General features: G+C 45.1%; 2 protein-coding genes across 4 annotated transcripts in view; both read left to right on the top strand.

Annotated features, from left to right (window-relative positions):
* Positions 1-770: 770 nt before the first annotated feature.
* LOC147230228 (uncharacterized) lies at positions 771-9,397 on the top strand. The gene is made up of 6 exons (XM_086154408.1): positions 771-908; positions 1,637-1,694; positions 3,751-3,982; positions 6,082-6,223; positions 6,749-6,839; positions 9,096-9,397. The coding sequence occupies exons 2-6, from the start codon at positions 1,637-1,639 to the stop codon at positions 9,395-9,397; spliced, it is 825 nt and encodes a 274-aa protein (XP_086010534.1). The 5' UTR covers positions 771-908.
* Positions 9,398-10,206: 809 nt separating this feature from the next.
* lig1 (ligase I, DNA, ATP-dependent) overlaps positions 10,207-22,337 on the top strand; it is a 50,299-nt gene continuing 38,168 nt past the window's right edge. For 2 of the 3 annotated variants that reach the window (XM_086153494.1, XM_086153496.1), the window contains exons 1-4: positions 10,207-10,329; positions 11,773-11,841; positions 17,931-18,093; positions 20,129-20,267. In XM_086153494.1, the coding sequence (XP_086009620.1) occupies positions 10,313-10,329; positions 11,773-11,841; positions 17,931-18,093; positions 20,129-20,267 (388 nt within the window). In that variant the 5' untranslated portion in view covers positions 10,207-10,312. The remainder of the gene's footprint in view (positions 10,330-11,772; positions 11,842-17,930; positions 18,094-20,128; positions 20,268-22,337) is intronic. The other variant, XM_086153495.1, reaches the window with a different exon arrangement.

The raw sequence follows: 22,337 nt of genomic DNA on the forward strand, positions 1-22,337 counted from the left end.
TACTGTTTTTTTCTGAAGACACCATGGCGCTGAAGTGGTGTGTGGAGTTTTTTTTCGCAGAACGCCATTAATTGTGTTAGCTGTGTAAATGCAGTGTGTTTTTTGCATATTATACTGTGTTTTTACATGTTATACTATGTTTTATCTTCATAAAACCCATGATGCTGAAGTGATGCATGGAGTTTTTTTGCAGAACAACATTAATTGTGGCAGTTGTGTAAATGCACCCCTCCCGACACGGCTCCAAACAAGCAGCATTAGCTGTACTAATACTCTTCCTCACTCTGGGAGAGGGGTGTGTGAAGGCGAGGGGAGGAGGGGGGTCAGGGGAGTCGAGAGGAGACAGAGGGTTTAAGATTCGGTCCATCCATCCTTCAGTTCAGCCGGACCTCAAGTGTGTGGGCTTATCGTTGTTATTCATCTGAGGGATCCCCCCGCCGCCGCCGCCGTCGCCTCCCCCTCCTCCGGTCAAGGTAACGGGACCAAAGATGATTATTGCACCTTTACGAGCTTCTGTAATTACCATCCAGATGTTTGTGAATTCCTCCGGTCACTCCATTTCTGAAAAACCCCACTTCCCCTGCTGGCGCGCTGGGGTTCATTTTTTTTTCACCGCTATTTTCCAACCGCGTGTTGCCCCAAGGCTCTTACCTGATTTCTTATTTATTCAGATGATTTATTTATTCCCCCGGCCGCCGGGGACGGGACGAGCCGGGGAAAAACAACCGTCAGAAATGAGGAAATTACAAATGGCGGCGGCGGAGGGGTGGGTGGCGTTTAAAGCGATTTTTTTCTTCTTTTTCCGGTGTTCCCGCGGTTTGCTTTTGCGGGCCACGTTGCCCCCGTGTCCCCGTGACCCCGCCAGGCAGCGGGGCAGCGCTCGGAAAGGGCGAGGGGTAAAATTAAAGGTAACAGGAGACATCTTTTTTTTTTGTTGTTGTTGTTGCTCTGAGATAAGAGGATATAACAGCTTGTGGAAGAAGAGGGCTTATAGGAAAGGGGACATCATTCAGTGTGTGTGGGTGTGTGTGCGTGTGTGTGTGTGTGTCTGAGTGTGCGGTTATGTGATGTACTTCTCCAAGAGATGAGTTTTCAGCCTTCCGGGAGGAGACGCTGGTCGTCTCCGCTGCTTCAAATTGCCCGGGAAGGTCATTTTGACTCCGTCTGTGTGTCTGCGTGTCTGCGTGTGCATGTGTGTGTGCGTGTGTGTGTGTGTGTGAATTTATCGGATAAAATCACAGGCGAAAACGGAAAATAAAAACGACACCTGCAGGAAAAACAAAACAAACAAAAAAAAAAACCACAAAACAAAATGCGGAAGGAACCCAATTGGAGTTTGAGTTTATTGGCAATTATATTGATGGAATAACCAAGCTGGAGTGTGTGTTTGTGTGTATGTGTGTGTGTGTGTGTGTGTATGTGTGTGTGTGCGCGTGTGTGTGTGTGTGTGTGTGTGTGTGTGTGTGTGTGTGTGTGTTCATCAGTTTCGTCTGGGCTCTGCAGCGATGGCTAACATAGCACCAATCTTGCTAATTGATAAATGGCTTAAGTGGCTCTCCGAGACCTCAGTTGTGATGAAGATGTCTTCTCTGTCCCCCTGACACACACAAACACACACACACACACACACACACAGATGCAGTGCAGCTGCGGCCCTTCGGTCGGACGCCTCCCGTTGCCGTACTGGAGCCGAGGTAAGTGTGTAATAATCCGTTGTTTCAAATCGCGACACGTGGACGCGGGAAGGGGAAAAAACAAAAATGGCCGCCAACCAGCATTCCCGGTTGTAACCTGTGTTTTATAATGAATTTATTTAGTTGTTTGTTTGTTTTTTAGCACGGCCAGCCGCTTTAACACACAGAGCACCTGTCGGAATGCATTTCTCTCCCGTTCTCCGAGTTTAGCGGGAAACACATCCCCGGCTCGCTGGAGCGGTGCGGAGCTAATTACCGTGGCAGAGTACATCGCCTCGCTACCAGCTCCTTCAAATTAGCGCCTGTTAAGGAAGGTAATACAGGCGGTGCCGTTGCGCATGCCGAAAACAAAGAGAGCTGGGCGGGTGTGAGCTGAAAAACCTTAGATGACACAGGCGGAGGCACCTCGGTACGTCTAGGTTCAGGGTAGCAATTTCCTGGCGAGTTTGGTGTCCTGCCCCAGACCAGTAGCTTCACTGGTGTGAAGGTGACGTCTCCAAACCTGGCCACGTTAGCTTAGCTGGATAGCTTGCTACCGTCAAAAGTAGCCGCGAACATTAGCTGCCAAGGAGCCAAATGACGTCCATGTACTGTCGCCATCTCGGTTTATGTAACAAACTAGCTCTCGGTTAGTGTTTGAAATATGTTGGCTCATGTTAGTTACAGAAGTCAAAGGTTGCGTTTGAATGTTCTGGGAGAAATGGAAATGACAGAAGTCACCTTTCCCCAAGCCCCCTTTAGCTACTGATGTGAAGTCCAAGCTATCAGGATTAGCATGATGCTCTCACTGCCTGCCACAGAAATAATAGATTGTGTATTGTTGAACAGTTAGAAAAAAATAACACAGCATTAGATTAGCTGGCTAGCTTTCTACTGTCATGGAGCCAAAAGACAGCCCGGGCTAGGTAGCGAACACCTGCTAACAACAGTTTCACATCACTTTACGGTTAAAGTCCTCGCTTTCCTCTGAGCTAACAAAGCTGAGCTTCTGGGTCTTCTAAGGTTTCAACACGTGAGAGGATAAGTGAGCTTGCGTTGCCCCCGTCAATACTGCTACCCTTGCTACTGTCACAAATAGCCACTAATGTTAGCAGCCACGGAGCACAAACAACAGCTAACACCTGCTAAAAGCAGCAACACATTAAATTGTGGTTAAAGTTCTAGCTTTTCTTGGAGCGGACAAGGCTGGGCTTCTGGATCTTCTAAGTGTCCAGCAGGAGTGAGGACCGCGAACTGTCACCAGCTCCACTTGCGTGACAAACTACATAGCTGTATCCTTTGAAATATGTCAGCTAATGTTAAGAAAAGGTTTCTAAGTGGTGTCAGAGGTCAAAGGTTGTTTTCGAAGGTTCTGGAACAAGTGAAATGATGGACTTCACCTTTCGCTAAGCCTCAACCCCCCCCCCCCCCCCTTAGCTACTGTTGTGAAGTCTGAGCTGTCAGGGTTAGCATGGCATTCTCACTGTCTGTCACGGAAATTGTAGAAATATTCCTCAATGTTTTGAATTCTTGTCGAAATCTTCTTGACATGGCAACTGGACTTGAATTTCTTCACTTGAAGATGTTTCACCCCTCATCCGAGAGGCTTCTTCAGTTCTGAACTGAAGAAAAGTTCTGAACTGAAGAACAGATCTGAACATAAATGTCTTCAAGTTAAGAAATTCAACACCAGTTGCCAAGACGAGAACATTTCGACAAGAATTCACCATGACCCGGATGACTTGGAACCTCCACAGACATCTTAATATTTTGAAAAAATCAACAGTGTTGATTACCCTGGCCACGTTAGCTTAGCTGACTTGCTTGCTATCACCACAAATAGCTGCTATCATTAGCAGCCACGGAGCCAAACAACAGCTAACATGTGCTAAAAGCAGCGTCACATTACCTCATGGTTAAAGTCCTGGCTTCTCTCGGAGCAGACAAAGCTCAGCGTCTGGATCTTCTGGGATTCCAGCAAGTGTGAGGACGTTCCCGTCGAGCTGGCTCGCGTTCATCGTCGAAAGGCATGGCCTTGTCGCCCCCGGTAACCACCTCTTCACCTCTCCCCCTGCAGCCGTGCTGTTCCCGGACTGGGCCTACAAGCCGGCCTGGTCTCCGGGCTCCAGGCAGGTCCAGCTCTGGCACTTCCTGCTGGAGCTGCTGGGCCGTGGAGAGGGCGGCGCCATCGGCTGGGGCGGCGAGTGGGGCGAGTTCGTGATCCGGGATCCCGAGAGGCTGGCCAGGCTGTGGGGGGAGAGGAAGGGCAAACCCCACATGAACTACGACAAGCTCAGCCGGGCGCTCAGGTGGGTGAACGGGTCTTTCGGTTACTTGGATTTAAAGGGAGATAATTCCAAGATGGAACTTTCGCCATTATGGATTCATTAATTTCCTTTTCTCACTTTTATTACGGGATGTCCATTTCCTGTCAAATTAAAAGGGTGTATTTTTTTACTTCCTTTTTGGGCGTTTTGTTTTCGCCGATTATCAGGTCTTTTGCCAGCAAAATGACACATTGGTATATTATTACAACCTGAAAGGATTATTTTTTTCTGTCACTTTCAAAGAACCTTTAGTTTCTTACTTTCTTTCTATTAAAAAAAAAAAAAATCAACATCTTTCCCAATTTTTATAGTGTTTTTTTCTGGCGGCTATTATTCCTGCAAACATATGCCAAATGAGATAATAAAATAAAATAAAATAAAATAAAATAAAATAAAATAAAATAAAATAAAATAAAATTAAATTAAATTAAATTAAATTAAATTAAATTACTCCACCATCTATCTTCCACCACTTATCCTGAGTCGGGTCAGCAGCCAGAGCAGTGAGGCCCAGACCTTCCTCTCCCCAGCCACATGGTCCAGGTCTTCTTGGGGAACCCCAATTAAATTAAATTAAATTAAATTAAATTAAATTAAATTAAATTAAATTAAATTAAAAACATGATGCGGAAAAGCATCAATGTGTGATTGAGAGGCAATCAGTCTGGATTAACCCCGCCTCTCATCCATTCTCAGAGGGATTGACCCCAGCACCTTGTAACCCTGAGTGCAGGATTAACAGAGTAGATAAAAGATGCATAGATTAATAAAATAAAATAAAATAAAATAAAATAAAATAAAATTGAGTGAAGTAAAATAAAATAAAATGAAAAGACATTTAAATAAAATAAAGCAAAATAAAATTCGAAAAATGAAACATAGAAGCACGCATGTGTGATTGACAGGCTATCAGTCCAGGCTAGATCTTGCCTCTCACACATTTTCAGCTGGGATTGACCCTCCCCACTGTGTAGAATAAGCGATACAGACAGATAATTAAAATTATATCTAAACATGAAGAAATTGCACCCTGATACCCCCAGAATCCCTGTGTCAAGTGATTTGGATTTAACGTTCCTCTGGAAAATGAAGAAATCTCCACCCGCCGAAGCTCAGCCTTAACAAGCCGGCTCTGCGAGCATTGCGGGTGCTTTGAAGCGGATCCTGGTCCATTATTGATTGGCGGGGGTTCACTGTGGAAAACCCCAAGCCACGCCACGAGACGCCGCGTTTAACCCAAGAAGAGAAACGCCATTTTCACATTCCTTCTGTTCTTGGATTCGGAGTGAGTGAGAAGGAGTGGGAGGAATCTTTTTACAATTCAGCAAGTGATGATTATTTACACACTCACACACACACACACGCACACACACACACACACAATGCAAGAATAATAATTTTGCGTAGCTAAGCAACGGGTGAGATTCAAGCTTTACTTAATAATGAGTTTGTTCAAGTCACTAGCTAGACCTCCTGCTCAGAGCGAGCAAAGGCAGGAGATCAATCATTCAGCTGGGCGGTCGATCACTTAGTCAGACATTCAGTTCGTCAGTCAATCAATCAAACAAACCGATTGGTAATAATTCAGTCAATCAGTTTGTAGTTCAGTCCAACAAAGTGCAAGTTAGTTAGTCAGTCAATCAATCAATTAATAAATCATTCAATCAATGATTCAGTTTGTCAGTTGATCAATCTGTCAGTCCGTCTGTTGGTCAATCAGTTGATCAGTCAGTCAATCATTCAACCAATTGAGAAATCAATCAAATAATTCATCTGTCAACAGTTTAGTCAACCAATCGATATATCACTAGTCAATCATCTGACCGATTAAAAAAATCAATCAATTGCCACTCAATCAGTCAATCAATCAATTTGAGACAAATCAATAAATTTGATGAATAATTGGAAAGGTGAGTCAAAGAAAGCAGTTCAGTGGCCAATGGCCGACCCAGGTGAGCAATCCCGTCCCTGCCGCTCAAAAACAGAAAACGCTAGTGAACGCACACGCAGCCGGGCCGTGGCAACCGGCCGGACGATGGCGCCGGCGTGCTGCTCTGACTTGGCCGCCCCTCTCCTTGCAGATATTACTACAACAAACACATCCTGCACAAGACCAAAGGGAAACGCTTCACCTACAAGTTCAACTTTAGCAAGCTCATCCTGGTCAACTACCCAGGATACCTGCCGCCGCCGCCGCCGCCGCCGCCTCCATCCAGCCATCAGGTCATTACATCCCCTCCGCATCCCCCTCACCTCAGCCTGGAAGACGACAAGGAGGGCAAACTGGCTCCGTGTTCATTTTCAATGCCAGTTTCCGCGCCGGCTGGTCTCGCAGGCTGTTTTGTTGTTTTGGAGCATAAATAATAACCCGGATTGTGTAATTTAATACCTCAAAACAGCTAAGAGGGATGTAATTATGATTCTGATTTATTTATTTTTCTTTTCCTTCTTTTCATGGCTGAATGAGGCCCAGTATTATCGCGTCATGCAGCCTTTGGACAGTCGCCTAATGAGGCTAATTACATTAATGATTTGGATATTTGACGTCGGGAATTAGACTCAGTATCGCTGCGCGCAAAATACCGGGACGCACCTGCCGGCGGGGGCGCGGGAGGCGTGATGCGTGTCATTTTCTTTGCCATTTCATGCCGCCCCACGCTTGCCGTTGTTCTCGTGTCTCAGGAACATTGGGAAGCAGGTGTTTCCATTTCACTCATCCTCCGCCTCGTCTTTCCATCTGTCCTCCAGCTTGTCCAGGGCTGCCCGCTCACCTTCCCGCTCCTCCCAACCGAGAGCGGCTCCCCTCTGCGCGGCCGGTCGGGGTCGGTGATGGAGAGAGGTGAGAAAAAACAGCCGCCGGTGGTTGTCGGTCGGAGGAGCTTGTTGGACGTTCTACTCTGCTCGCCAATGCCACACGTTTCCGTTGAGTGTGTGTGTTCGTGTGTGTTTGTGTGTATACGTCCGAGAATGCCAGCATTGCCTCATCCGCTCATGAGCCCTCTCATCGACGTGCTTGCATCCCATAATCTCAACATCCCTCAGGGTTTCCCCTGGAGCCCTCTTCATTTCCCAGATTTGATCTCACTGTATTCCAGGTGAGACGCTGCTGTATTATATGAATACAGAGAGACAGAGGAGGCACCTAACACCTTTATTACATTATTATTACTGCTGTTACTGGCATTAACAGAGAGGGAATGTCTCCGTATGACATGTGACGGCAAGGGTGAATGATTTTATGTCTTCCTATGAAATGTAAATGAAAGGGTGAACGGTTGCACATCTCTATCTGACGTTTTAATGCGAGGTCGAATGGCTGTATGTCTATATCGTGTTTTAATGAAAGTGAATGGTTGAATGTCTCTTTCTGAATGTCTCCGGAAGATATACGAATGAAAGGATGAATGGTTGCATGTCTCCATATGCAATGTAAATGACAGGGTGAATGGTCAGTTGTCCTTATATGACACGGAAATGAGTGAGTGAATGGTTGAATGGCTACAAGAAATTTGAATGTGAATGAAAGGCTGTGTGTCCCTGTATGATATGTGAATGAGAGGGTGATTGGTTAAATATCTCTCTATGAAATGTAAATGAAAGGATGAATGGTTGAATGTCTCTGTCCAATGTTCTGATGAGAGGATAAATGGTTGTTTGACCTAAAAATCATATGTCTCCATATGATGTTTAGGTGGTTTAGAGCGGTGAGGAATGGGGGTTGGTGTTCCCGTTGAAGACCACCGGGTATACAGATGTTCCCTTTTTGATGGATTTATTGCTGCGGTCTGACATAGCGGTACAACTGAACCGTCGGTATAATCCAATACACTCTACACAAAGAGAGGATAATAAAGGACGGTATTTTACTAAACAATGACATTATATGAATCATATGACAAACAAATCCTTCACAAGGGGCTCATAGACAGCATGCGGTCTGCTGGTTAGCTTAACACAACAGTGTAACTAGTATCAGCCCATGCACGGATACGAGTTAACATAATGTTGGCTTTCAACTTAGACATTAAGCATAATTAAACTCACCTTCTGTCATTCACATGGAAATAAACTAAAGAAACCAGGTGAGCATGAAGAAAGGTGAAAAACCCAATTAGCCTCTGCTGCACTAAAAGGGAAAAAATAGCTTGGAATGACCGCTGTGCATTCAGGAGTGTAGTATCTATGAGAACCCGCCGACGAACACGGACTGAAGGGTATCATTTCAACGACAGTTAAATACACAGAAACAAATTGGGCTTTCTAACAGAATGGTTGATTGCCTCCTTAAGACGTGTGATTAACTGAGTGAAGGGTGGCATGTCTCTAAATGGCATGTGAATGAGAGGGTGAATGGTCATCAATACAGGGTGAACCCCGTTTCTCGCCCAATGACAGCTCCAGCTCCCCACAAAAGCACAACATAATCATCATATTTAATGAATGAATGAATGAATGAATGAATCCGTGTATATGTTCTTTTGCGAAGGTGCAACCCTCTAGAGTTTGACACATTTCGCAGCATTTCACAAGGCTTTGGGGTATTTCTTGCTATCGCTCCATAAAACCAACAAAATCAATCTATTTTCTCTGAGTTCCTGGAAAATAAAATTTCCCATAAATCAGGTTATAGCAGATGTACGGGCAGAAGTCTGGTGTGGAAAAAAGCCCCCGCGAGGAATGAGAGAAAATGATTTCTACCTCGTAGAACATTAAAGAGATACCTGACCACTGGATGAATCGATAGTTTCAGTTTTAAAACCGAAAAACGGCTGATTCTTCATCCATTCCGTTACTTTTTCGGAGTTCAAGGAGTTCTTTTTGTGTCCTGACGGCGCCAAACAATCGGAGCGGGTTTTGGCGCGAACAAATTGTCCCGCGAGTGGAGCGCGTCGTTGTGTTGCGCCCGATCTCACGCAGATGTGATGTTTTTAAGCATCGAACAGAGTGACAGCTGGGAGGCGGCGGCTTTTGTACCCCCCCCCCACTCACTCCGCTCAGAAAATTTATTATGATTAATCGTGCCGTGATGATGCAAAATCAACTCCATATTAATGAAAAAAATGTATAATATGGCTCTCTTCCTCTGCCTCCGCAGTGATCCAGCCTCTGCCTCACCCTCTCCTGCTCCCGTGCTGCCTCCCAAAGCCGATCCAGGCGCCTCGCGTTCTCCAGGGTGCCGCGCCGCTCATCCCCGCCGCCCCCACATTTCCAGGGACCGGCCTTGCCGAGCAGCACCGCGGCCTCCAGACCCTCGCTTCTGCGCGACCTCACAAGGGTCACGGCGAGTGGGACCAGAACCAGATCGGTCGGAGTCTGTTTGGCGGACTGAAGCAGGCGGAAATTCGGGGAGGGGAGCGGAGGGAGGGGACTAATGGACAGATGGAGAAGAGACAGTAGAGAGGAAACGCAACATAACAGATGGGCTGCTTATCCCTTCCGAATCTTTTTTAGATCTTTGTACAGTAGTTTATTATTCACATGCGATACAAACAGACTTTGTATTTATTGAGTTGGACCATGTTGGGTTTTTTTTATTTTTGAATAAAAATATTGAGGCGGCCAATTTTTCTCCTGTCACAGCAGCGAGGGAATTGCAATTGTAAACAAATAACAACATGGCACTTGTATTTGAGTAAATAAAGCACTGCATTCTAGTTGCATTAACCGGCTGTTTATCTTGCGTCGCTCGACACACACGCAAACACAGCCCTTTGCTTTCATGGAAACAATAAAAGCCGCATAAATGATGCATCCAAGCAGCCGCTGTGAAATTTGCATGAAAGGAGCCTTCATGTCTGTGCAGCATCAGGACCAGCCGACGGCCCGTGCAGTTACTCCTCCTGTCCAGCAGGGGGCGCTGTGAAAAACTCGCAGCGCAGCTTCTCCCGGGAGAAGTTCCGAGCTGATACAGTCAAGACGGCTCACTCTGTTAGATTTATCTGGAACCGCTATCCCACGCTTGAATAAACGTGCGATTTACCTTCAGTTTTACTTCACTTTGCTTTATTTGTATTTTACCCTAACCCAGAATCAAAAATGTTCCTTTTAATCCAGCTATCTTATTTGAAACAGGATTAAGGGACACATTTGTACCAAGGAAACTGATTCCCATCTTGTCGAGCAGTGGGGCCTCTGTCTTCTCGACGATCTTCGAAAGCGATGTCATTTTTCGCGCCGAATATTCCAAGTGTTTTGTCAGCCTTCGGCGCGGGAGTCAGTGCAATTTTCGTTTGAGTGGTCGGACTTTTATTGTCGCGAAAGAAGTTTGAAACCTTTCACATTTAATTGCCAAGTGACAAAAGGGACGGCAACATGCAGCGTAGCATTGCGTAAGTATAGAAAGGTTGGCGAGGTTTGGGTCGGACGCTAGCTTGTTGCGGGGAATAGCATTAGCTTGGCGATGCTCATATCTAACTTTCACGCTGGTAAACAAACACTATAAATGGTCTTCTAACTTTATTTCGGGGTTCTCATAGGCGCTTCCTGGGTTATTTCACTCCTTGTGGTGCATTTCACATTTCTACATATATTTTCAACCTCGTACGAGGAATTTGTTCACTTTGCCCAATCGACTAAAGGCAGAGTAAAAGTTTACGTAGTACTAATGTTCCTTGCTAACATGTGAGACGTTTACGGACCCTTAACGTCAGTCGGACGTTTCAAATGTGCTTTGAGCAAAAGTCCGCAACGTTCAACCATGCCACATTAGTCTTAGCTTCCTGTCTCACCTTTAAATTCTGACCTCCATGTTTCTTCTCGTCCTGGACTTCAAATCTGCAGAACGACAGCTAAGCTAATTAGCTTTGCGGTCCTTAGTCTGACCCATCTCAGGGTGCTGCAAGGCCTACGGACAATATCTGCACATGCATTAAGAGTTAGAAGCTAAATAACCAGGTTAATCTCCGTGTTATCTGGAAAAACAAAATATAATCTTGATGTTCTCATAACAGAGGCATGTGGATGTAAGGGCATTGTCTTATTTTTAAACACTTTAATTGTCAAATTTGACAATTATTGAATATTGGCAGCAACAATATGCTTATTATTTCTTGCTACCTACCTGGTTTCACTGTGGGCAGCAAAATGAGAATTTCATTGCACAGTGAAACATGTTTCCAGACTGCACATATAACAGTAATCTCTTTGAATTTCTAACATTCATTGATGACGTAAAAAAATAACATGAGAAAAATATGGTACGCGTTATTTCTTCCTCATTGTATGTTTAGTTGCACTGGAATCAGAATCAGAATCAAAATTCTCTATTGATCCCCCAGGGAGAATTTGCTTTTTGATGAAGCAGCTCCTGCTACAGTCATGTGGGGAGAATCAAAGGATAATTAAAATAGAACTCTGTATAAAAATTATAAAAATAAAAATAAAATAGTGAATAATAAAAAATATATAAGAAGAACAGTAAAGATTGAAAGAAATAGAATGAACTTTAAAGTTATGTTATAACATATAAAAATATATATAACATATATGCTTGTGTATTTACAAGTATATGTTTATGATAACATGTAGTATAGTAGGGGTTGTTGCACAGTAAAACATTTATCAGACAGAAGACAATGGAAGTATCGCACATACACAGAATTATTGCATAGTAATTATGGAATATAGAATGGCAAATGTAATCATGGCTCGGTGATCCCAGCACCCCAGCTGAGAGCAGCAAACCTGGATTTTATGATTCTAAGATGATTTAAATGCACCTGGTTAGCAGGTATCTTCTGTTAATAGTGACCGCTTTCCTCCTCTCCCCTCAGATCCTTCTTTCAGCCAAAGACCAAGGAGAAGGACACCCCGAAGAAAGCCAGCGAGGAGCCGGTGAAGAAGTAAGAGCTTCATTTCACACGCCGGGTTTTTTGCTGGCGGGCTGGGGCTATGTTTCAGTGTAATTCTACGACTGCTATAATTACCCCTGTGCACCGACATAACCTTAATCACCGCACAAAGCCTTTTGCGGTGAGTCTTGACGGAGCGAGCGGGTGAACGCTGTCCCTGCCGGCGCATCAAAGTCGAAACATTTTGATTGAAGCGGGTGGTATTTCCCGTCTTAAGCGCACTTGTTTGAAGCTTTAAGGGATCTAGGGATGATATCACTTTACCACCATTAAAACACTCTGAGAGATTTTTTTTTAAACACACCTCTTAATGGACAGAGGTTGGGGGGGGACTGAAAATCTGAATTTAAGCATTGTCAAGAGTATTTTTGCAGCGCCGGCCACAAGCTGAGTGCAAATGAGATGACAGTCTTAAGTGTTTGTTTAGTAAAATGTGTTTTAGTCGCATTGAAAGGAAAAGTCATCGATGCGCCTGTGGAGTTCTCTCAAAACCGTTGTTTGAGAGAGGACTTTCTTTGACAATGCAGTAATACCTTGGCTTATTAGTGGAACTGGTTCCCTGAGCGAGCTTGTAACTCAATTTGCTCGTATATCAGATTACATTTTCCTATCAAAATGAGTTAAAACGGCATTTGTCCGTTCTGTTGTGTTTTAAAAGAAGAAAAGTCCAAGTTATAAATAACAAATACTGTATGAAAAATGTTTTTTTAAGTGAATTAAGGTCGTACGAAGATCCGGCTGCTGTAGAGGAGATGGGCGGAGGAGGTTGGGAGTGGTTTTTGTTTGGTGCACTATCCTTACTGTCTACACACATAATGCTACAATGCATTGCTAAATGTAAGGTGCTAGACTTTGTTTAAACTTGTCAGTGTCAAACCTCATCCCGCTTGCTCCCAAACCCAGATCTGGGCTTCTATTACTAAGCAAAAAATCCAAGTTTTCACAGGAAATTTGGGAAATCGAATGGTAGTCACGTGAGTATTGGCTCCTGGATAAATATCAGGTGTGTTAGCTTGTGTTTAGCTCCAGTAAAGAACATTTCCATGTTTGTCTGACACTGGCAAGCCTACACGCGGATTATATTGATAAATCCATGGCCTCAATCTGATTGATTGCCATTTCCCCTCCCTGTCTTAGGTTTCTTCAGTTCATAAATTTCCTTTTTTTTCCTTCTCTGTACTTTGTGGTGTCCTCTCGGCCCGATTGCAATTGTCTGAAAGCCTTATTGGCTGCAACAGCCCGGATAAAAGCCTCGGATGTACGAGGAACGCCAACGGATCTTCTGGCTCGTTTTTTTTTTTTTTTAAATTTAATATTCGTTCTCGTCCCTTGCCGGGAGCACGCTGTCAGTAAATGGATATTAATATTTAAAAAGTGGCAACCATTTTCCCCGCTGATACTCAACCTTTTTTTTTTTCTTTTGCAATTAAGAAAATCTTTGGAGTTGATTTATTATTTTTAATTCTTTTACTGACACTTCTAGCTGGCGTGATGAATGAGCGACCGCTCGCTCTGATAACAGAGGATGAAGGTTAGTCAATGACAGCGATGGGGGGACGACCAAGCACGCCATCAATGAACTGTTTGATAGTTAATGGAGAAATGAACTCTCACTCTCAACTTTATACATACATATTTAAATATATTTTCCAAAATATGATTTGGGTTCTGACATGATTTTGCAGATGCAAAATAAACTCCTTGACGTTTTAAAAAGTGCAGGACGGAGCTGAGTCATCGTCTTCCTTGCATCACTTCCTCCTCTTGTCACTCTGACAAAATAGTTTGTGTCTGCAGTGTGTCTTAAAGTTGGCCGCTGTGTTTGTGTGTGTGTGTGTGTGTTCTAAAAGAAACACACTCTAAATAATGAAAATTAATTTATTTAGTCATTCATTAAGCTCATATAAACGTCTTTGTGGTATGCTCCGAGGAAGCAGCACTTTTCATTTGACTTAAAAGCTTGCAGTGAGCTTGCCAAGCTGCCTGCGCTTTCTGAAGCAACCCCCCCCTCCCGTCTGTGCAGCTCTTAATGCGTTTTGTCATCAATTATTTTCCTTAATATTTGTGCCACGCTGACGGCGACCTTTCACGCTCTCCTACCTGGAACACACCGGTCACCTCAGGTGTGTGTGTGTGTGTGTGTGTGTGTGTGTGTGTGTGTGTGTGTGTGTGTGTGTGTGTGTGTGTGTGTGTGTGTGTGTGTGTGTGTGTGTGTGTGTGTGTGTGAGATGCTGATAAGCTCCCCCCCCCTTGTGTCGCTCAAAAGTCCCGGCGTGCTCGCCGTGAAACGTTTAAACACTTTGCGACCTGTCAATCAGTGGCCCTTTCTGAGACAAACTGTAATGTAATATAGAACCGGAGAACCGGGCCGGTCCAGATGAAATGACTCAGCTGCTTGTCGGTCGGGGGGGGGGGGGAGTATTTTACAGATGGGTTTAACCGGCACCATGTTTTTAACTTTAAGATGTTCTCTTTTTATATTTATATAACTGTCTATCATTGCCATTTGCGTGCCAAAGTCCTGCAAGCAATGCAGTTTGAAGTGTGTGTGTGTGTGTGTGTGTGTGTGTGTGTGTGTGTGTGTGTGTGTGTGTGTGTGTGTGTGTGTGTGTGTGTGTGTGTGTGTGTGTGTGTGTGTGTGTGTGTGTGTGTGTGTGTGTGTGTGTGACTATTCCTAACAACATTAAATGCTAGATATTAGCAGAGTTCAGCAAAGTCTAGTCAGATATGGTCTTCAGCACCTCAGGGTTTTTCTGCTACTGTTGTCTTTAGCTGCTTTGGAACAGAAAGCTGGAATTTTGTTTCAGGAATATTCTCCAGGAGAACTTGTTAGCCTTGCATTCCCACAGGCAGCGAGGGACCACGGTCAAAAACAAATAACAGAAGAAGAAGACATCACGGTCAACATGGAGGTGGAACCTGCTTCAATGTTCAGGGAATGATAACCATGGACAATCAGATGGGCTGGAGTGTTTTATCTTCTCTCTGTACTGCTTCGCCGTGTGAAGAACCCTGTTAGCCATTAGCTAGCTGCAGACTCCTCTGGCCAAAATGTTGATGTTCCTCTGCAAGCCCTGGAAACCTCTTTGAAGCATGGCAGCCCGGAAGAGCTTGGACCTCTTTGTTGCTCCATTTCTCACTGCTTCTGTCCAGTTTGTCCCAAGAAAACACCTGACCAGTGACTGGGATAGGTTTTAAAAATGGGGTTCCACAATTGGCAAGACGTATCCGCTAATGGGGGAGCCTTATGAGTTCTTCCAAACATAATGAGTTCCTATGGAACTGTAAAAAGACCTTGCAATGGGGAAGGAGCTAAAACTTGGAGCTGAAGGTCCACGGTCCCTGGTTCCTCTGCTTTCCCAATGCACTAAGGAGTGATAAGGAGTGGTCTAGTTCTTGGAAACGAAAGAAGCGACCACGGCGTGCTCAAAGTGACCTCACTCCCTGGTTTGATCACATGCCTCCATGCTTTGGAGGCTGCTGTGTGATTGGCTGATTAGCCATTTCTGGATACCTACTGGTTTATCTACTACAGTGGCCACACACATGCGATAGTGATGGTCAGGATGGAAAGTTCTCATTGCTTTCAATCGGCTTCCCTGATGTCCTGACATTAAGAAGAAGAAGAAGAAAAGAAGTCACAGGAGCGGAGCTATAAATCAAATGACCTAAAAGAAGAATGACTTGAGAGGAAGTTTATTAAATTAATTTTATCCCGCAGTGGAATTCAGTTTCAGGGATTCAGAACCTCATCAGCGGTGCATGATGGTAGCCTCATCTTCTCCAGAGTCCCTGGGCTCTCATTGTCAGCTATGAACATGAAACTGTTAGCGCTGCTATACTTATTATTAGCAAGGTCATTGGTGCCTGTCCTCCCACTCTGTCTTCTCTTGCTCTCTCTGTCTCCTTCTGCCCCATCTGGTCGAGGCAGAAGGCCGCCCAAGTTGTTTTCCTCCTGGGGAGGAATGTTGGGTTTCTGTTCTTCTCCTTTCGGCTTTTCCCTTCATGGGTCGCCACAGCGAATCAACCTTCTCCGTCTAACCCTATTCTCTGAATCATTCTCTCTCATTATGTCCATAAATCTTCTCTTTGGTCTTCCTCAAGACCTCCTGCTTGGCAGCTCCAATTCCAGCATCCGTCTACCAATATATTCACTATTCCTCCTCTGTACATGACCGATCCACCTCAGTCTGGCTTCTGTGACCTTCTCTCCAAAACATCTAACATGTGATGTTCCTCTGATAGACTCATGCCTGATCCTATCCATCCTGGTCACTCCCAAAGAGAACCTTAGCAACAGTTTCTAGACCATATAGCATCGCTGGTCTCACCACTGTCTTGTACACCTTTCCTTTCATTCTGGCTGATCGCACTTCTATCAGAGTAGCCTTGACACTTTTCTCCACCCATTCCAACCTGCTTGAACCTGTCTTTTCCCCTTGTTTCCACACTCTCTGTTGCAATGGACTGTTGACCCCAAGTACCTGAAATCCTCCAACGTCTTGATCTCCACTCCCTGTAGCCTCACTGTTCCACCTAAGTTCTTCTCATTCACACACATATAGTCTGTCTTGCTGCGACTAGCATTCATTCCTCTCCTTTCCAGGTCATACCTCCACCTCTCAAGATTTTCCTCAACCTGTTCCCTGCTCTCACTACAGATCACAATGTCATTTGCAAACATCATGGTTCATGGAGATCCCTGTCTAACTTCATCTGTCAGCCTGTCCATCACCACTGCAAACAAGAACGGGGTCAGAGCTGATCCCTGATGGAGTCCCGCCTCCACCTTGAACCTCTCTGTTACCCCCACAGCACACCACACCACTGTCTCACAGCTAGCATACATGTCCTGCACCAGTCTAACATACTTCTCTGCCACTCCAGAGTTCCTCATACAATAGCAGAATTCCTCTCTTGGCACCCTGTGATATGCTTTTTCTAGGTCTACAAAAAAACAATGCAGCTCCCTTTGGCCTTCTGTACTTCTCTGTAAGCATTCTCAAAGCAAATACTGCATCTGTAGTATTTTTTTTTAAGCATGAAGCCATACTGCTGTTCACAAATGCTGACTTCTGCTCTCAGTCTAGTTTCTACTACTCTTTCCCATAACTTCATTGTATGGCTCATCAATTTTATCCCTCTATGGTTGCCGCAATTCTGCACATTCCCCTTATTCTTAAAAATGGGCACCATCACACTTGCCTCCATTCTTCAGGCATCTTCTCACTCTCTAAGATCCTGTTGAATAATTGAGTCACAAACTCTACTGCTGCCTCTCCTAGACACCTCCACAAGTATATCATCAGGACCAACTGCCTTTCCACTCTTCATCCTCTTCAATGCCTTCCTCACTTCACTCTTACTAATCTCTGCTACTTTGTGGTCTACAATACTCCTCTACCCTTGCCTCTCTTTCATTTTCCACATTCATCAGCTCTTCAAAGCACTCTTTCCATCTTCCCATCCCTCCTCTAGCATCTGTCAATACATTTCCCTCTCTATCCTTAATCACCCAGGCCTGTTGCACAGGTACATCCTTTCCGTCTCAATCTCTGTTTCACCAGCCTGTATAGATCATTCTCTTGCTCCTTACTGACCAGCCGAGCATACGAGTCATCATAAGCCCTTTGTTTTGCCCTTGCTTCCTCTATCTTTACATTACGCTGTATCTCCCTGTACTCCTGTCTGTTCTGTTCAGTCCTCTCAGTATCCCACTTCTTCTTTGCTAACCGCTTTCTCTGTGTATTCTCCTGCACTTCCTCATTCCACCACCAAGTCTCCTTATCTACTTTTCTTCCAGGTGACACACCAAGTACTCTCCTACCTGTCTCCCCGATAACACTAGCTGTAGTTGCCCAATCATCTGGAAGCTCTCCCAGACCACCCAGACCCTTTCTCAAGTCCTCCCTGGGTTTCTGTATATCATCTTAGAATGTCGGCCCAGAATTGTTCTGCATGGAAAGGGTCATCTCTTATACTGTGTCTCACTGCTCCCACCTTTCTGTTTTAATTTTTTAACCCACCTTTGTCTTCAGCCCTTTATTAAAGACCAAGTCTTCTTGTTTGTGTGTCTTCAGACCTCTGAAGAGCCCCCTGAAGGTGCAGAACGGCGTGCAGGAGGCAGAATCGCCCATCAAGAAGGTTACCAAGCGCAGCCGGCAGATCCTGGACAGTGACGACGATGACCCGCCTGCTTCCAAAGTCCAAGGAAGCAAAAGTGTGTCGGTGAAATCAGGAAAGGTAAAACAAAAGAAGAGAAGAACGCCGGTAATGGAGATGTTCTGCAGAGAAACATGGCCACACTGCAGCGTTTGTGAGTCAAACTAGAGAAGATAAATTGCTGTGAGCTGCAGTGTTAGGTTTTTATTTATTTTATTTTTGTGCTGATTTGCATCCCCTGAAAACCTTCCAGTATCCACATCACCTACTTGAATTGGATCTCACGAATGTTGACGCTAAGGAGAACTGCTGGAGCCCCCGCGGGCGGATCAGTGTTGATTCGGTGTTTTCTGCGACACAAAAAGCCACGGCCGTGTCCCTAATGAACGGGTTCGTCACAAAAGGCCCTATAATCCGATGATCAAGTCCTCCCTGGTTCGAGTGACTTTGCTCCTCGCTGCCGGCCAGGTTGTTCGGTCCCTCGATCAATGGTGCCGAATTCATTACGACAAAAGCTGCGGTAGAGAGCAGGAACGCGCCGTGGATAGATGTTTACGGAGAAATGTGCTTTGTTTTCCTCCACCCGCCTGTGTTTGGAGTCGAGGCTGCGCTGGCAGCTCTTCAGAGTAATGAGCGATATCTGCTAAAACATCCTGGCGAGGAGTGCTAACACCCTCCGCTAGCACCGGACGGTTATGGTAAACAAGGCGTCTTTGCATATTGGAGCGCCCCGGAGATGCATGAGAGTCAGCCAGTACCTCGCCACCGTTGTGTAAAAATGGAGAAAAAAAAAAACAAAAAAACGGGCATCTGGCGGAGGCAGCGGGTTGAGGGATTATTCAAGTCGCACACGAATTCCTCTCGCAAATCATAAAACCGGACGGAAATTTGACGAATAGCGACTCTTTAAGAGCACCCCGCATCGCTGATGGGGGGAGGGGAGGGGTGGCTAATCTACCGCTGTAATTTTGTGCTCTTTCAAAACCCACGAACAGCAGCCATTAAGCCTCCGCAGCCGAGCGACAATCAGCACAAAGTGGGGAGGATATAGCGGGAGAAGGGAGAAGAAGTTTTTTTTGTTGTTGTTGTTGTTTTCCTAAGGTGGCAGGAGGTCGCAGCACGTGACGGAGAAAAATCACCCCTGATGATGCAGCAGGATAATACAAAGCCTAATGCCTGACTCATGGCCGCGGCGCTGTGGAGCGCCTCCATTAATGCTCACCCGCTCCTTTCAGCACAGACCTCTTTAAAGCCCCTGTCTTCATCTTTAAATTACCCTTTCATTTCACCATTGTGTACTTTGTTACTTATTCTAGATGCTCGTGGAATATTTTTTGTGGTTTCTAGTGGTTATTTCTTGAAGTACAGCGTAAACCTTGACTTACGGGGTGCATCAACTTCAGAGTTTTCTGAGTTAAGACTCAGTGGTTAGGAGCTAGCTGGATGAGCTTTTGTCAGCAACACAGCCGCGGCTGTCTGTGAAGTGGCGTCTAATGACAGTCAGACACACCGCCCATTGCTAGGAAGCCCAGAGAGAATCATGGAAAAACACTAGAAGATTCTTCCAAGAGATGGAAATGGATAAGTTGTTGTCGGTCAGACATGGAGAGCATCATCTGCGAGAATGCAGGAGACATTTATGGCGATTCGGTACGGTGGACGGCAGAGCGTCAATGGATGAGGCATCAGAGGATCGTTCAAGTGTGCATGTTACAGTTAGCAACACAGTGAGGCCAGGAAGTTGAAATATGATAAAAGTCTGATCTTGAAGGTAAATATACTTAATAAAATAAAAAAGAAAATGATTCTCCTTTATAATCTATTTTTCATACAGTATTTGTGATTCATAAAGTAAAATTTTCTTCTTTTCAATAAGTAGTTTTAGTTTTTTTCAGTTCGTTTTAATGGGGAAATGAATTTTGATATATGAGCAAATTGAGTTATGAGGTTGGTCACGGAATTGATTTGACTTGCAAGTCAAGGTATTCCTGCACCAGGGAGGAGCGATGGTGGTTATCGTGGTTACTGTTACTGGTTACTGGGACTTCTTGACCACCATTGGGATTTCATTGTAACCCTCAGTTCGTCATCATTTTTTTCCTTCCATCTATTTCAGCAGGATGATGTGTTCAAGGCCGTGCCCACACCCCTGTCTTCTCCACCAGCGTCCACTGTGCCGGCTTCCTCCGCCTCTCCAGAGACACCCAGTGCCCCGACCTCGGTTTCTCCCACCGAGATTGTGAAACGCAAAACCGGTCAGTGTCACACCAGCTGTCTCTTTTTCTTTATTTTTTTTCTTGCATCAACTCAACGATATGTAGAATTACTGTTGCAAGTGGTAATGCACAACAGCGGCGGCCGACGGGTATTTCAGCCACCGAGGGCCCACGCGACCTGCACCGTGCAGGAGTACAGCAGACGGTGCTGTGTTTGTGTCAGTTGTTGTTTTTCCTTAAGTGAGTAGAAAAGACGGTTGTACAAGCAGCGAAGAAAGGAGCATTGATTGCCTGTTTGAAGAGTACTTTCGTTGCATTAGAGGCGATGCGAGTACAAGCGGCACAAGGACATCGGCCGTTTTGTTCCATATGGATCACAGACTCGATAAACATGCGGCGAGGCGGCTGATAGTGTCTGTCTGAGGCAGGTGGAGGGAGTGTTTAAAAGGAAAAAAAGAAAGAAAAAACAACCCACGATGCCGCATCGCGGACCTGACCAGCATTCTTCACTCTGTCGATTCAGCAGCGTTCGCGCGCTTGGGCAGGAAGAGGAGGGCAAGCGAGGGTCGGGAAAACCGCAACACCTTAGTCGCTTCCTCAAATCGTCGTTAGTAAAATTAAAACGCCCTGCCTGATTATTTGTTATGCCTTCTTTACAAATGCTTATCTCAGGAAATGATGTGAAAAAAGCCAGCGATATTGAATAATTTAATAATTGATTCTAATTTTTACTGTGTTTGTATGTACATGGACTCATTGTACAACCCCATCCATCTTGTCGCTTGTTTATTTATTTATTTATTCCTAACTCCGACACCAGCTGAGGAGAGACGGTTCGTTCCGCCCGGAGCCATTCCACCATGATTACTTGTTAGCAGGAGCCCTAATGGCCATAAAGGTTCATTATTCCGCCACGTGGCGTTTATCAAAGAAAAAAATACATAAATAACAGGGATCTGGCCGGGCGGGAACAGCAGAGAGCCCGATTTTCCCTCCATTAGTTTCTCCACTCTCGTCCCACTGCCGCTGTCGGCCGCCGCAGGAGGCTGCGCTGTGATTGTTTAAATCAGCAACCGATTCACAAGCGCCACACACCTGCGGGGTCCGCCACGTCTCACGGCGACGCTACCATTGCAGGTTCTGCTGACTTGGTATTGATAGAAACGGCTCAGTGGGCCGCCTTATTATTGCGGATGATTGTCAGTGTTTATATGGTCCCCCCCTTTTTTTTTTAATTTTAATTTTTTATTTTAAAGGGGTTGCAGGACTGGAGCAAACATGATGTGACGATGTGAAATAGTGTTAGCATAGCATCCAGACGCGAATTAAGCCACTGCCTTTGAAGCTTTGCTAGGATAATGTGTCTGCATGTTTGTGTGTGTGGTATTTCATCTGCTTTTAAAATAAAAGGTTAAAGTGATTGTAAGTGGAGTTTTGCACTTTGCTTTTTTTTTTTTTTTTCCCTTAAACGCGTCGCCTGAAATGAAGGGTTTTAATAGATAATGCGTACCGCCGAGAGCGAACGTGTTCTCTCCGTTGCATCGCAGCTTTGTTCTCGTTTGGGAAGCACCTCCTATTCCCGCAAGCTTTCATCCCGCTTTTTTGCAGCGGGAAAGCGGCCGCTTCCCTCTTTTCATCATCACGTTCCCTTTTTGTGCGTGTGTGAGGCGGTTGCGTGCGCCCGCAATGCGAGGCCCTGCCAATATCAACTCCGGAGGAAAACAGTGGCATTAAAAACCAACGCTCTAATTTGACCGGAAATTGCATTCCTAATGTTCCGAGTTAATGCTCTCATTAAAACATCCAAAGGAGGAGCGGTGACTGCGTTCCCGGCTACCTGTGCTGGGCCAAAACAGGGGGGGAAACAAAAAAAAAAATTACCCTCAAGCGCCACTGCAGCATTAAATTACAGAGGAAAATTACGCTGGAACCCCGAGCTGCTGCATAATATATTTCAGGCTGGAATTAGTGTTTTCATTAGCTTCCACCAATCTGCCATCCTCTCTCTCTTTTTGTTGCCCTACATCTGCAGCGAGTCTTGTTTTCAGCGCCGCATTTCTTTCTGTTTGATCGTGGCATAATTTCCAACCCCCCATCCCGCTTTTCCCG

The sequence above is a fragment of the Fistularia commersonii genome, chromosome 10 (assembly GCF_037954325.1).
Source record: "Fistularia commersonii isolate RoL2024-O1a breed Wild chromosome 10, RoL_Fcom_v1.0, whole genome shotgun sequence".
NCBI lineage: Eukaryota > Metazoa > Chordata > Actinopteri > Syngnathiformes > Fistulariidae > Fistularia > Fistularia commersonii.

What these genes read in the sequence shown, in the direction of transcription:
- LOC147230228 (XM_086154408.1), top strand. Translation starts at nt 1,637, where the DNA reads ATGCAGTGCAGCTGCGGCCCTTCGGTCGGACGCCTCCCGTTGCCGTAC. An exon ending in GTTGCCGTACTGGAGCCGAG is followed by an intron (nt 1,695 to 3,750) that starts GTAAGTGTGTAA and finishes CTCCCCCTGCAG; the next exon opens with CCGTGCTGTTCCCGGACTGG. An exon ending in CGCCTCCATCCAGCCATCAG is followed by an intron (nt 6,224 to 6,748) that starts GTCATTACATCC and finishes TCTGTCCTCCAG; the next exon opens with CTTGTCCAGGGCTGCCCGCT.